Source organism: Salmo trutta, chromosome 25, assembly GCF_901001165.1.
Source record: "Salmo trutta chromosome 25, fSalTru1.1, whole genome shotgun sequence".
NCBI classification, from domain to species: Eukaryota; Metazoa; Chordata; class Actinopteri; order Salmoniformes; family Salmonidae; genus Salmo; species Salmo trutta.
The window spans coordinates 18,229,779-18,242,511 of NC_042981.1; the positions used below are offsets into that span (position 1 = coordinate 18,229,779).

The following is a 12,733-nucleotide window of genomic DNA, read 5'->3' on the forward strand; positions in this document are numbered from 1 at the left end:
TGTGTCTTTACTGACGCTGACCTGTGTGTCTTTACTGACCCTGACCTGTGTGTGTGTTTCTTTACTGACCCTGACCTGTGTGTTTGTCTTTACTGACCCTGACCTGTGTGTTTGTCTTTACTGACCCTGACCTGTGTGTGTGTCTTTACTGACGCTGACCTGTGTGTGTGTCTTTACTGACTCTGACCTGTGTGTCTTTACTGACCCTGACCTGTGTGTCTTTACTGACCCTGACCTGTGTGTGTGTCTTTACTGACGCTGACCTGTGTGTCTTTACTGACCCTGACTTGTGTGTCTTTACTGACCCTGACCTGTGTGTCTTTACTGACCCTGACCTGTGTGTGTGTCTTTACTGTCGCTGACCTGTGTGTGTGTCTTTACTGACCCTGACCTGTGTGTCTTTACTGACGCTGACCTGTGTGTGTGTCTTTACTGACCCTGACCTGTGTGTCTTTACTGACGCTGACCTGTGTGTGTGTCTTTACTGACCCTGACCTGTGTGTCTTTACTGACGCTGACCTGTGTGTGTGTCTTTACTGACGCTGACCTGTGTGTGTGTCTTTACTGTCGCTGACCTGTGTGTTTTTTACTGTCGCTGACCTGTGTGTGTGTCTTTACTGACGCTGACCTGTGTGTCTTTACTGACCCTGACCTGTGTGTGTGTCTTTACTGACGCTGAGCTGTGTGTGTCTTTACTGACGCTGACCTGTGTGTCTTTACTGACCCTGACCTGTGTGTCTTTACTGACGCTGACCTGTGTGTCTTTCCTGACCCTGACCTGTGTGTCTTTACTGACGCTGACCTGTGTGTGTCTTTACTGACGCTGACTTGTGTGTGTGTGTGTGTCTTTACTGACACTCAGCTGTGTGTGTGTGTGTGTGTGTGTCTTTACTGACACAGAGCTGTGTGTGTGTGTGTGTGTTTCTTTACTGACGCTGACCTATGTGTGTCTTTACTGACGCTGACTTGTGTGTGTGTGTGTCTTTACTGACACTGAGCTGTGTGTGTGTGTGTGTGTGTGTGTCTTTACTGACACTGAGCTGTGTGTGTGTGTGTGTGTCTTTACTGACACTGAGCTGTGTGTGTGTGTGTGTGTGTGTGTGTGTGTGTGTGTGTGTGTGTGTGTGTGTGTGTGTGTGTGTGTGTGTGTCTTTACTGACACTGAGCTGTGTGTGTGTCTGTGTCTGTGTCTGTTTTTCCTGACCTGACCTGTGTGAGAAAGGGGAGAATGGTTTCTCTACAGGCTCTCTACCAGGTCTTACTACAGCTGTTATACGTGCAGTACCTGTTTCACCTTTTGGTTCCCTCTTTAATTCCCTGTCACAGAAAATCCCCCTTTCCAAGGATACATGTCATGTGAAGTTCACAAGGACATCATCTGCTATGGAGGAACAGTCCAGCACGTGGAACACATTCAGTATTCCTCCCAAATGGCACCCTACTCCCTCTATAACGTAGTATGGGCCCTGGTAAAAAAGTTGTGCACTAAAAGGGAATAGGGTGCCATTTGAGACATGCCCTCTGTGCTGATGATGGTAGTCCATTCATGAAGGACAGGTTTGGTCATAAACAAACAGACCGTTTCATGTGTTTTTACAATGATAGCTGGGGAGAGAGACTTAAAAAATAAAAAATCTGACACTTATTTGAATTTGAGGTCCTGGAAAGACATCTTGGTTTTACTGGCTCTCCAACCATGTTCCTTGAGAGCTACCCTCCTGTAGATTACAATCCAACCATGTTCCTTGAGAGCTACCCTCCTGTAGATTACAATCCAACCATGTTCCTTGAGAGCTACCCTCCTGTAGATTACAATCCAACCATGTTCCTTGAGAGCTACCCTCCTGTAGATCACAATCCAACCATGTTCCTGGAGAGCTACCCTCCTGTAGATCACAATCCAACCATGTTCCTGGAGAGCTACCCTCCTGTAGATTGCAATCCAACCATGTTCCTTGAGAGCTACCCTCCTGTAGATTACAATCCAACCATGTTCCTGGAGAGCTACCCTCCTGTAGATTACAATCCAACCATGTTCCTGGAGAGCTACCCTCCTGTAGATTACAATCCAACCATGTTCCTTGAGAGCTACCCTCCTGTAGATTACAATCCAACCATGTTCCTGGAGAGCTACCCTCCTGTAGGTTTTCAATCCAACCATGTTCCTGGAGAGCTACCCTCCTGTAGGTTTTCAATCCAACCATGTTCCTGTAGACCTACCGTCCTGTAGGTTTTCAATCCAACCCTGTTTCTGGAGAGCTACCCTCCTGTAGGTTTTCAATCCAACCCTGTTTCTGGAGAGCTACCCTCCTGTAGGTTTTCAATCCAACCCTGTTCCTGGAGAGCTACCCTCCTGTAGGTTTTCAATCCAACCCTGTTCCTGGAGACCTACCCTCCTGTAGGTTTTACTTTAACTTAGCCGTGGTATACTGGCCATATACCACACCCCCTCGGGCCTTATTGCTTGATTATGCGACATAAACTGGATGTGCCTGGTGCAAAGAGCGGTCAATCACGTTTACATTCTTGTTTGGTCTGTTCTCATTTGTACATCTCTACTACTGTAACACAATGTTAAAGTTGTTCTCTAATACAAGATGTCAATGTTGTGGATTGAATGGGTTCTGTATCTTCCACGACCACAGGATTTAACCTGCCTAAACGCCCACAGGATTTAACCTGCCTAAACGCCCACAGGATTTAACCTGCCTAAACGCCCACAGGATTTAACCTGCCTAAACGCCCACAGGATTTAACCTGCCTAAACGCCCACAGGATTTAACCTGCCTAAACGCCCACAGGATTTAGCCTGCCTAAACACCCACAGGATTTAACCTGCCTAAACGCCCACAGGATTTAACCTGCCTAAACGCCCACAGGATTTAGCCTGCCTAAACACCCACAGGATTTAGCCTGCCTAAACACCCACATCCACACATCCTTAGTTCAAGAAAAACCCTTTGTAGTAACTGAAGAGGTTGAATTATACTGTTTGCTTAGAGCTTTGTGGAACGTCAGAGTCGTGCTTGCTTGGGTGTTTGGGAAGCTGATTTCGCTATGGCCTTGTGTGTGCCTTGTGTGTATGAGAAAAACTGACAGCAAGGGAAGACCCTCTCATCTCAGTTTGTGTAAATTATTCACTGAGAGATTTTTGTGCATGAACCCCAAATACAGTACTGGCCGCTGTCTGACCCTAACCCGACTGGGGACTGCACCGTCTGCTACCACAGATGGCTCGGTTTCATTTTTCTCTCCTGCGGTTCTTAGATTGGCTTTTGGGCCAACCCTGGTTTGTGTCTGAAATGGGACCCTATTCCCTATATAGTGCACTACTTTTGACAAGGGCCCATGGTATTTGTATTTGATTTGAGACCCACTTATCTTGTGATTTCGGGATTGGATTTGCATCATATTCCCCCCTCAGTTTGACAATATTCTTTTGGGACGATATTCTATCAATACTATGACTCCAAGTATCGATAAAAATATAATATGTATATTATTATAATTGTTCATTTTTTTGCTAGGTAGCGTTAGCTAGCGCAGTCAGCTGTATCTGCACCAAAACGCTGGTATTTGTCATCCTATAGCTTTTTAATTAGTGAGCCAACATGTTTTCAGCACTTTTATTTCCGTGTCTGATCAAAACTAATTTTCTTATGGCTCTCTCTTCTCCCTCTGCAGCAGACACATAGTGAGCAAGTATTGAATTGCAATACATATTGTATAAGCATTGTGATAATATTGTATCGCGCAGTCCCTGGCAATTTCCAGCCCTAAAACCCAGAAACCTCAAATATTATCACTATTAAGTTAATATCCATGTAACTTTTCGGTTTAAGCAATAGCAAAATGCGGTGATATTATTTTATTTTGCTTTTCTCCTTTCATTGAGATTCTCTCTTTTTGTCTCAAATCTTTTATCTTTCTCTCTCCTCTCTCTCTCAGCAGAAACAGTGGGAGTTGAGTCTCTGGCTCCTGCTTAATGAAAGCTCACAGATATGAGTCACATGATTTACTCTCACAACATCAGAATCTCTCCCTCTTCAAAGACTAACATCCTGCAATTTGTTTTGACTAGCCCAGTCTGGATTATAGAAATCACTTTGCTTCTGCTCAGACTCACTGTCTGGTAGGCCAGAGAGATAGAGAGGAGGATAGAAGCAGCCAGTACACTGTTTGAAGACATTTAACCTTTTATGAGACAGTGTCGTTACCGTATGAGGAAGTATATTTCCAGTCAGGTAGTGGGATGCAGGATGAAGAGAATGACTAGAAGGAACAGTAGATGAAGGATGTGATGAATAGAAGCCTATACCTACTTATTTATAGAATAGTCAAGCCACTAGTTTACTGGTCACTATGATCTGTCAGCATGTTTCAAGCCTGTTACCAAAGTAGTAGTTTAAGTGTAAAGCTTACTACCTCGCACAATACAATAACCCCTGAGTGAAAGTATGTTTTGCAGAAGATATTGCAGGTGCTCACTTCTCAAGGCTCAAGGTGCTCCTCAATTAAACCTGTTTAAAATGCATATCACATTTATGTGCACCACAGAAAGCTGTGTTTCTGTGTGTGTGTGTGTGTGTGTGTGTGTGTGTGTGTGTGTGTGTGTGTTCAGGCATGTACAGGCAGGGGGAATTACAATATGTTTCATGGTGAGCTTAATGTATACAACGTTTCTTTAACACTCTCATAAGGATTATTATGTGCATTTTAGTTTTGCAGAAGTGCCTGCTGTACAGTAACATATAAAGACCATTTATAAACTGGGTGGTTCGAGCCTTGAATGCTGATTGGCTGACAGCCGTGGTATATCAGACCGTATACCACGGGTATGACAAAACATTTATTTTGACTAATTATGTTGGTAACCAGTTCATAATAGCAATTAGGCACCTCAGGGGTTTGTGGTATATGGCCAGTATACCACGGCTAAGGGCTGTATCCAGGCACTCCGCGATGCGTCGTGCAGAAGAACAGCCCTTAGCCGTGATAATATTGGCCATATACCACACCCCCCTGGGCCTTATCGCTTATGTAACCTCTTCACCACAGTGATTCTACCCAGTCAGTGCAATTATCACCACAGTGTCTGTGTTTGGATGTACAGTGAGCCCCAAAAGTATTGGGACAGTGACACATTTGTTGTTGTTTTGACTGTGATTTGAAATGAAACAATGACTATGAGGTTAAAGTTCAGACTATCAGCTTTCCTTTGAGGGTGTTTTCATCCATACCGGGTGAAGAGTTAAGAAATTACAGCACTTTTTGTACATAGTCCCCTGATTTTAAGTATTGGTATAAATTCACTTATGTGTATTAAAGTAGTAAAATGTGGTCCCATATTCACAGCACACAATGACTACATCAAGCTTGTGACTCTACACATTTGTTTGCTGTTTGTTTTGGTTGTTTCAGATTATTTGGTGCCCAATAGAAATGAATGGTAAATAATTTATTGTGTCATTGTGGAGTCACTTTTATTTGTAAATAAGAATATAATATGTTTCTAAACATTTCTACATTATGTGGATGCTACCATGAAAATACGGATAATCCTGAAGGAATCTTGAATAATGATGAGTGAGACTAGGAGCAGGCATAAATATAATTTGGTCCCCTAAAATGGGGGGACGACGACGACACTATGTACAAAAAGTGCTGGAATTGGATGAAAATACCCTGAAATTAAATCTGACAGTCTGCACTTTAACCTCATAGTCATTGTATCGTTTCAAATCCAAAGTGCTGGAGTACAGAGCCAAAACAACAACAATTGTGTCACTGTCCCAATACTTTTGGAGCTCACACTGTAAATCCTGGTCCTGCTGTGTAGGGTCACAGAGAGGAATTCAGCAGGTTGAGGCCCCTCAGTATAACTCTACTCTCTTTATCTCTCTCTTTCTCTCTTTTTTTCTCTCTTTTTTGGTCTTTCTTTCTCTCTTCATTTTTTTCTTTATTTTGTTATTTTCTTTCTGTCGCTCTCTGTCTGTCTGTCTCTCTCTCGGTTTATGTGTTGGGTGGTTTATGTGTTGGGTGGTTTATGTGTTGGGTGGTTTATGTGTTGGGTGGTTTATGTGTTGGGTGGTTTATGTGTTGGGTGGTTTATGTGTTGGGTGGTTTATGTGTTGGGTGGTTTATGTGTTGGGTGGTTTATGTGTTGGGTGGTTTAAGTGTTGGGTGGTTTATGTGTTGGGTGGTTTATGTGTTGGGTGGTTTATGTGTTGGGTGGTTTATGTGTTGGGTGGTTTATGCTACTGGCCCTGGAACCTGGTCAACTGTGCACATCCACATGACCAAATATGGTGATGCTATACTAGATGGGGGTACAGACACCTCTACATGGTCATACATGGTGTGTGTATCTCAGTATCAGAGAATCTTTCACCTTCTAGTCTACAGTGGGGGAGAAAGGAGACAGGAGCCCTGCAATGTGAAGCACATGATGAAGGGTTGGCTTGTCACTAAACATCAAACCATTTTGCTTTTATCTAATTATTTGAATCAATCAGACTCTGGCATATTATTTGTAGTGTAGCACTGTGTTTTCTCTAAAGAGAAGCCAATAGTCCAGTGATGGCTCTCTCCCATTGACATGGGACTCTGTGTCTCTTTACCTCGACTCATTGTTGGATCTGGTTGTGTAGCTGTACATTTAGGCCTGTGTTTTGGAACTCAGCCACTCACATTTGAGTGACATACACCACGCCCTGGGGATGACATTACCACAACTTTGGAGGGTGATCTAGACCACACCCTCGTTGTTAGAAGTGACATACATCACGCCCTTTGGGTGACAAATACCTGGTGAAACCACTCCGACCATGTATTCCACTAACAGTTTCCCCTTGTCTCCTTCTATAGGGAGCCGTTGTGAGAGACGGTAACGTTCCCTAGAAAGTGCCCAGACCCCGCCACTGCCAAGCCATGGCCCCTCGCAAGCGTCCAGGGCGGGGCTTTTCTGATATATTCTGCTGTTTTAAAGGGAGTGATCACCCGGAGATCACCTACCGCCTCCGCCATGACAGTAACTTCCCCCTACAGACCATGGCGCCTTCCCTGCCCATGCCGCCGGAGGAGGAGCTGGATGCCATGTTCTCTGAGCTTGTGGTACGTACTGTTCCAGGGCTGGGCTTGGCCCACTGCCATGCTGACATGCTTACTCTTGCTCTCTGTCTCTCTCTTTCTGTCTGTTTTTCTGTTGTCTGTCTCTCTGTCTGTCTCTCTGTCTCTGTCTACTCTGCCTCTCTCCCCCATACAGAGCTGCTGGTTGGTACTTGGTTCAGCTCGACACTATAAATAGATGACTAGTAAAGGGATCTTGCCATAAAAAGCACTCTTGTCCACGATGACTTTTAAACAAAATGATTGCGTTGGACGTAAATGTTTTCGTTTGCTTTCATTTATTACATGATTACAATCGAATCAGAAGCTTTCAGGACTGTGAAGTATTTAACTAGCTTAATCACATGTGAGGGATACGTGGACGGCTGCCATGTTGGAAGGCGAAGCGGCCAGGTCTGCACTTGCTTTTCTTCAACTCTGTTTCCAGGGCCTGGCTGTGTTATTGACTCATAAATACTCACTAAGGGAAGGGCTCGTTTTTTATATACTGTATGTCCTCTGATATACTCTATGTTTGCTTGTTTCCAGCAAAGTCAATGTTTCTTGACTGCAATATAAAGGTGCTAAAACATATGTAGACTGCCCTCTGCACAGCAACCATACAGTATTTCAGAAAAAGGAACATTCAGAAAGCTCAGAGGCCCATGGTTTCCTGTTTGTATGGTCATCACAGTGTTAACTAAGGGCCAGTGCTCATGCCTCTATGAAGATAGAGAATGGCTTTTTCCTAGTCCTCATCCTCATAATCCCAACCTCTCTGTGATCTTCTGGTTCCTCTCATTAATGATCCATTAAAGGGTTAACTGCCGTGAGTGGGACCATACAGCTCATCTTCATTTAGCTCTGCAGACTCCATTGAGCAGGGGGCCAGTGAGCGTCTGTGCAGGCAGGGGGTGACAGTGCCTGTCCCCTCCAAGCAGCAGCCAGCAGAGCAGCCAGTGGTACTGTTGGGCTCCTCGCAGGGCTGCACACGCTCTGCCGAGTCACTCGTCCCTGGCACTGGCCAAACAGGTCTCCTGCAGAGAACCCATCTGCAGCCATTGTGTCCTGACGGGACCTCTCACAATGGGCCAAAACAGATATGTCAAACAGTGTCAGCCTAAACCCTAGTCTGGTAAACAGCCTGGCTCAATGCCTCAGGACGAGGGAAATATGGCTTGGGCCATGTTCAGTGGGCACGAAACGGAAGAAAATAGTCCAAAACACTGATGGATGACGGGATGTTGCCAACCATCTTCGAAAGAAGAAGAGGAATACAGGAAACATAGTGAGACCTGTGTTCGTTCTTCTCTTTGAAGTTATTTATATTACCTCGAAGGTTGGCAGCTAAACGATGGAGGAAACGCTCTAGCTATCTCTGTTATTTCACTCCTCCATTTTGTCCCTCCGTCCCTCCATCCGTTGATGCACCGGCCAGTTGTGTCTCTGACTTGGGGTTCCATAGGGCTCGTCTGGATAAGATCAGGCCTGTAGCTTGGCAGACCTGGAGAAGAGATGTGGCATCTGGCAGTGACGTTTTCTCTCTGGTATGCCTGTTTTTCACACTGGACTATCTGCTCTGCTAAAGCTACTCTGTTTAGATTGGTTTTATGTTAGCCACATTTCATGATGTCTGTTGGTCAAAACAGTTTTGCATGTATTTTTTTCCCTCCTCCTCCAGTCATCACAGTGCTGTTATGGAGATAGATACTTGACCTGGCTGTGCATAATAACTTGCACATGAAGTTGATATATTTGCGGCCAAACATATCGTTTGAGAATGATCCAGTCCAGCCAGGAATGCTGATGCATTATGGTTGTTGTCATTGAAATAGGGTGTTATCGGGTCACTCTTAATTTAAGAATTGATATCCCACTTGGCAGCCGTCCTGTCTGGAATCTGTCCAATGGAATTCTATGGGATGTCAATATTAATCTGATATTGCAGGGACAGTGGATGTTTGGATGTGAATGGTCATGATTGGGAACAGACCTACAGAGAGCAGATAGGGGATCAATCACACTGCAGGCTGGTTTAGATGCAGGGAACAGCAGACACATCCACATGGAGCGTTTGAGTTGATAATGTATATTTCTATTATCAGCACATCTTCTCATATCTTTAGCTTTATCAATCCGCTTCCTGTCTTACTCACAAAACCAGTTTGAAGTCAGAAAGCGAAAAGAAAATCTTGTGAGAAATCACAAAGCCAGGATCACTGAAGAACACCGGATCAGCTTAACATTAGCATAATGCGAGTTTTCCATGGATCAGGAAAGATTAGATAGTCCCTCTTACCACAAGTTCATGAAAGTGTGTTGGACATGGAGGTGCCTAATATCCCACCAACACAGTACTCTGTTCCTCTCTCTCTCTGCAGGAGGAGCTGGACCTGTCAGGGAAACACAGGGAAGTCATGTTCGCCCTGCCAGCTGAAAAAAAATGGCAGATGTACTGCAGCAAGAAGAAGGTAAGTTTAAGGCCACTTGACAAGTAGTTAGTATGCATGTAACCTCCATGTGTTGATTTGTTTCTGTCTGTACTGTGTTTGCTTGAGATTGTGCGTGTGTGTGTGTGCGTGCGTGCGTGCGTGCGTGTGTGCGTGTGTGTGCATCTCTCTCTCTGTGTACATTAGCTACAGGATCTAGAGGGAATGTCTGCTGAGCTCTGCCAGTGTTTGGAAAATATTTTCATTGCGATTTAAACAAATGAGCTGGTTTTGCAGCTGGACTGTGAGAGAGTTAGAGAAGAGGGGGAGAGAGGGAGGGAGGGAGGGGAGGGAGGGAGGGAGGGGGAGAGGGAGGGAGGGTAATAGAGAAAGGGGAGGGGAGGGAGGGAGAGGGGGATGGAAAGATGAAAAGAGAGCAGTGTGATAGAGAGATGGTGAGAGAGAGGGTGAGTGAGTGGTCAAGCAGCGAGAGAGAGAGACGGTGAGAGACAGGGTGAGTGAGTGGTCAGGCAGCGAGAGAGAGAGACGGTGAGAGACAGGGTGAGTGAGTGGTCAGGCAGCGAGAGAGAGAGACGGTGAGAGACAGGGTGAGTGAGTGGTCAGGCAGCGAGAGAGAGAGACGGTGAGAGAGAGGGTGAGTGAGTGGTCAGGCAGCGAGAGAGAGAGACGGTGAGAGACAGGGTGAGTGAGTGGTCAGGCAGCGAGAGAGAGAGACGGTGAGAGACAGGGTGAGTGAGTGGTCAGGCAGCGAGAGAGAGAGAGAGGGTGAGAGAGAGAGGGTGAGTGAGTGGTCAGGCAGCGAGAGAGAGAGAGAGGGTGAGTGAGTGGTCAGGTAGCGAGAGAGAGCAGATCTACTGTATCCTCTCAGTCTCAGTGAAAGAGCTCTTTTATCATTGCTGCCAGACAAAACATGGGGCCAACACAGCCCCAGTCCCCCTCCATTCCCCACCTCCGTGCCTTAACCCCAATTCAGCCTAGTCAACACATCAAAGCCCTACGCTGGTGTTGCAGCGCTCTAACAGGAACTTAACCCCAGCATTGGGGAGTTGTGCTGTTCCCTTTTAATGGATTGGATACATTTCCTGGAAGGACGTTCTCATCTGTCATGACCGACTGTAGCTCATAAATCTCACTAGTGAATATATGAATATAGAAGACTGGCTGTATTAAAGTACATACATACTGAGGTCATGCCTCCAACACACAGACCTAACCTAAACGATAAAGTTTTATCCAGTGAGGTATTTCATGGGATTGACTTCATAAAGGATAGGGTTTGGCTGAATGTGAGGTCCCCCCTGGTCTGTAAAAGCTCTGTAATTGGTGGGTTTCTGTTGTCTGGCATGTCCTGCCCTGTAAGACCACGTTGAGAGAGAGAGAGAGTACTGCAGTGCTGCCATAGAAACGCCAGTGCAGCTGCTGTTTGTTCGAGCAGTAGGCAGCTGTCTTTCCATGTTGTGTGCTGAGTGGCATTGCCAGTAGCCAATAGCAGGTGTTGGGCTCTCCGAGCCAAGGTAGCACTTATTCACTTCCTGTCATGTTACATAACATTTCATGTCCAGCGTACACTATAGTAAGTTCCCTTACTGGGGTCAACATCTTGTTTCAGTAACATCACGGTTCTCACCTAGACTGATATCCAAACTGCTCTGTTTCACTATTGCTGATCGGTGAAGTGACACAATAGTGAAATCAAGCAATATTCAGTTTGGATTGTAGACTAGATCTCACCCCCACTTTACCTGAATCTACCAGCCCCAACTGCCAAGGTGGTCAATGCGGGGTTCCTTTTAGCATTCTCTGTGATGTAAGTACTATAGTAGTGGTCACTACTACGGACCTCATTCCAGCTGACCCACTCCTTCTCTTGGACAACTCATGAGCACTGTTTGGCCTCCGTCTGTAAGTGTATCCCTGGCCTGTATCTATGGTCCTGCACTGGACTTTCTGTGGTTCATGATGGATGCTAATCAATGTGTGCCTTGCTACCACACAGCTGTGACCTTCATGGTGTCCAACTGGACCCTCACACGTCAGGGAATTAGTGATTGGAGCATAGTGATTGCTTAAAGGCCCTCTCTTTCCCTTAAGGGATATTATTTTTGAATGAAGATCTACTCAACCATTTAATAAATGCAGCTGCCTGAAATATAGCCTGGTTCCATCTTTATAATCTCATTGGTCATGTGATGAGGATGGATGGGAGTCTGAGATAGATCCAGCTCCTTTGTTTTCACAGAGGATGAGTCTGCTTTATGGACCCCTTTAATGGGATATTGTGTTGACCTTTACTAAGCCTGTGAGAAAAGCCACTTTGTGGAGAGATAGATCAGCTGGGTAGTTAAATGAAGAGGCCTCAGCTCAAGTATCTAACGACACCTGGAGAGGCTTCAATTACAAGGGGACTACACAATAATGGAACTAGAAAACTGAATTCAGCTGCCTTCAGCTGTCTGAGTTCAGCTGCCTGAAATACAGCCTGGTTCCATCCTTATAATCTCATTGCTCATGTGATGAGGATGGATGGGAGTCTGAGTTACTATCCCCTCATCAGAAAGAAAGAAATGGCATCTGGAAGAGTTTTCTCTTTTGAAATGATTGTGGAAGAATGTTTGAGAGAACATGTGGATGGAAGGCTGGTCTCAATAGATGTCTTGTCCTGGTCATTGCAGTGAATGTACGATGGCATTGTTTCAGAACATCAACCTTTATAGAAAGCAAATGCTACCATCTGTTGAGAACCCATAACTAAGGAGGGAGAAGGCATGTACTGGACATCACTCTAGACTGTTCATGCTCAGCCAAAAACCTCAGACAAAATGGACCACTTGAGCCTAATTCCTCTCCAGCTAGACAGAAACCTTATACAGTATATGTGAGACAGAGAGCCAGGTGAGAGCCTGAGAGTACATATATGGTGTGGTTGTGGTCTCAAAGGGAGACTGGGCTGGAAATGACTGAGGGCAGTCCAGTTCACACACTTCCATTGTCACTGGAAGGAGTTCCGCAGCAATTACACACGAGTGGGTTGGGTTATATGGGGGTTATTAGGCTTTGGAGGACTGCTCTGTTCTCAGGCTTTGTGCTGTACTGTTCAATACATGGTTTGGATGTCAGGATAATATGATGATATGATGGTCAAGGGAAATGTAGGAGTTCATGCGGTGGTGGAGGAA

The 12,733-nt window shown here is 45.3% G+C and overlaps 1 protein-coding gene across 3 annotated transcripts in view; it reads left to right on the forward strand.

Moving 5' to 3' along the window:
* The window catches only part of daam1a (dishevelled associated activator of morphogenesis 1a), an 80,321-nt gene that overhangs the window by 27,587 nt on the left and 40,001 nt on the right, over nucleotides 1-12,733 (forward strand). For 2 of the 3 annotated variants that reach the window (XM_029713103.1, XM_029713102.1), the window contains exons 2-3: nucleotides 6,868-7,113; nucleotides 9,489-9,578. In XM_029713103.1, coding sequence (XP_029568963.1) covers nucleotides 6,931-7,113; nucleotides 9,489-9,578 — 273 coding nt within the window. In that variant the 5' untranslated portion in view covers nucleotides 6,868-6,930. Of the gene's footprint in view, nucleotides 1-6,867; nucleotides 7,114-9,488; nucleotides 9,579-12,733 lie in introns of those variants that run through there. The other variant, XM_029713104.1, reaches the window with a different exon arrangement.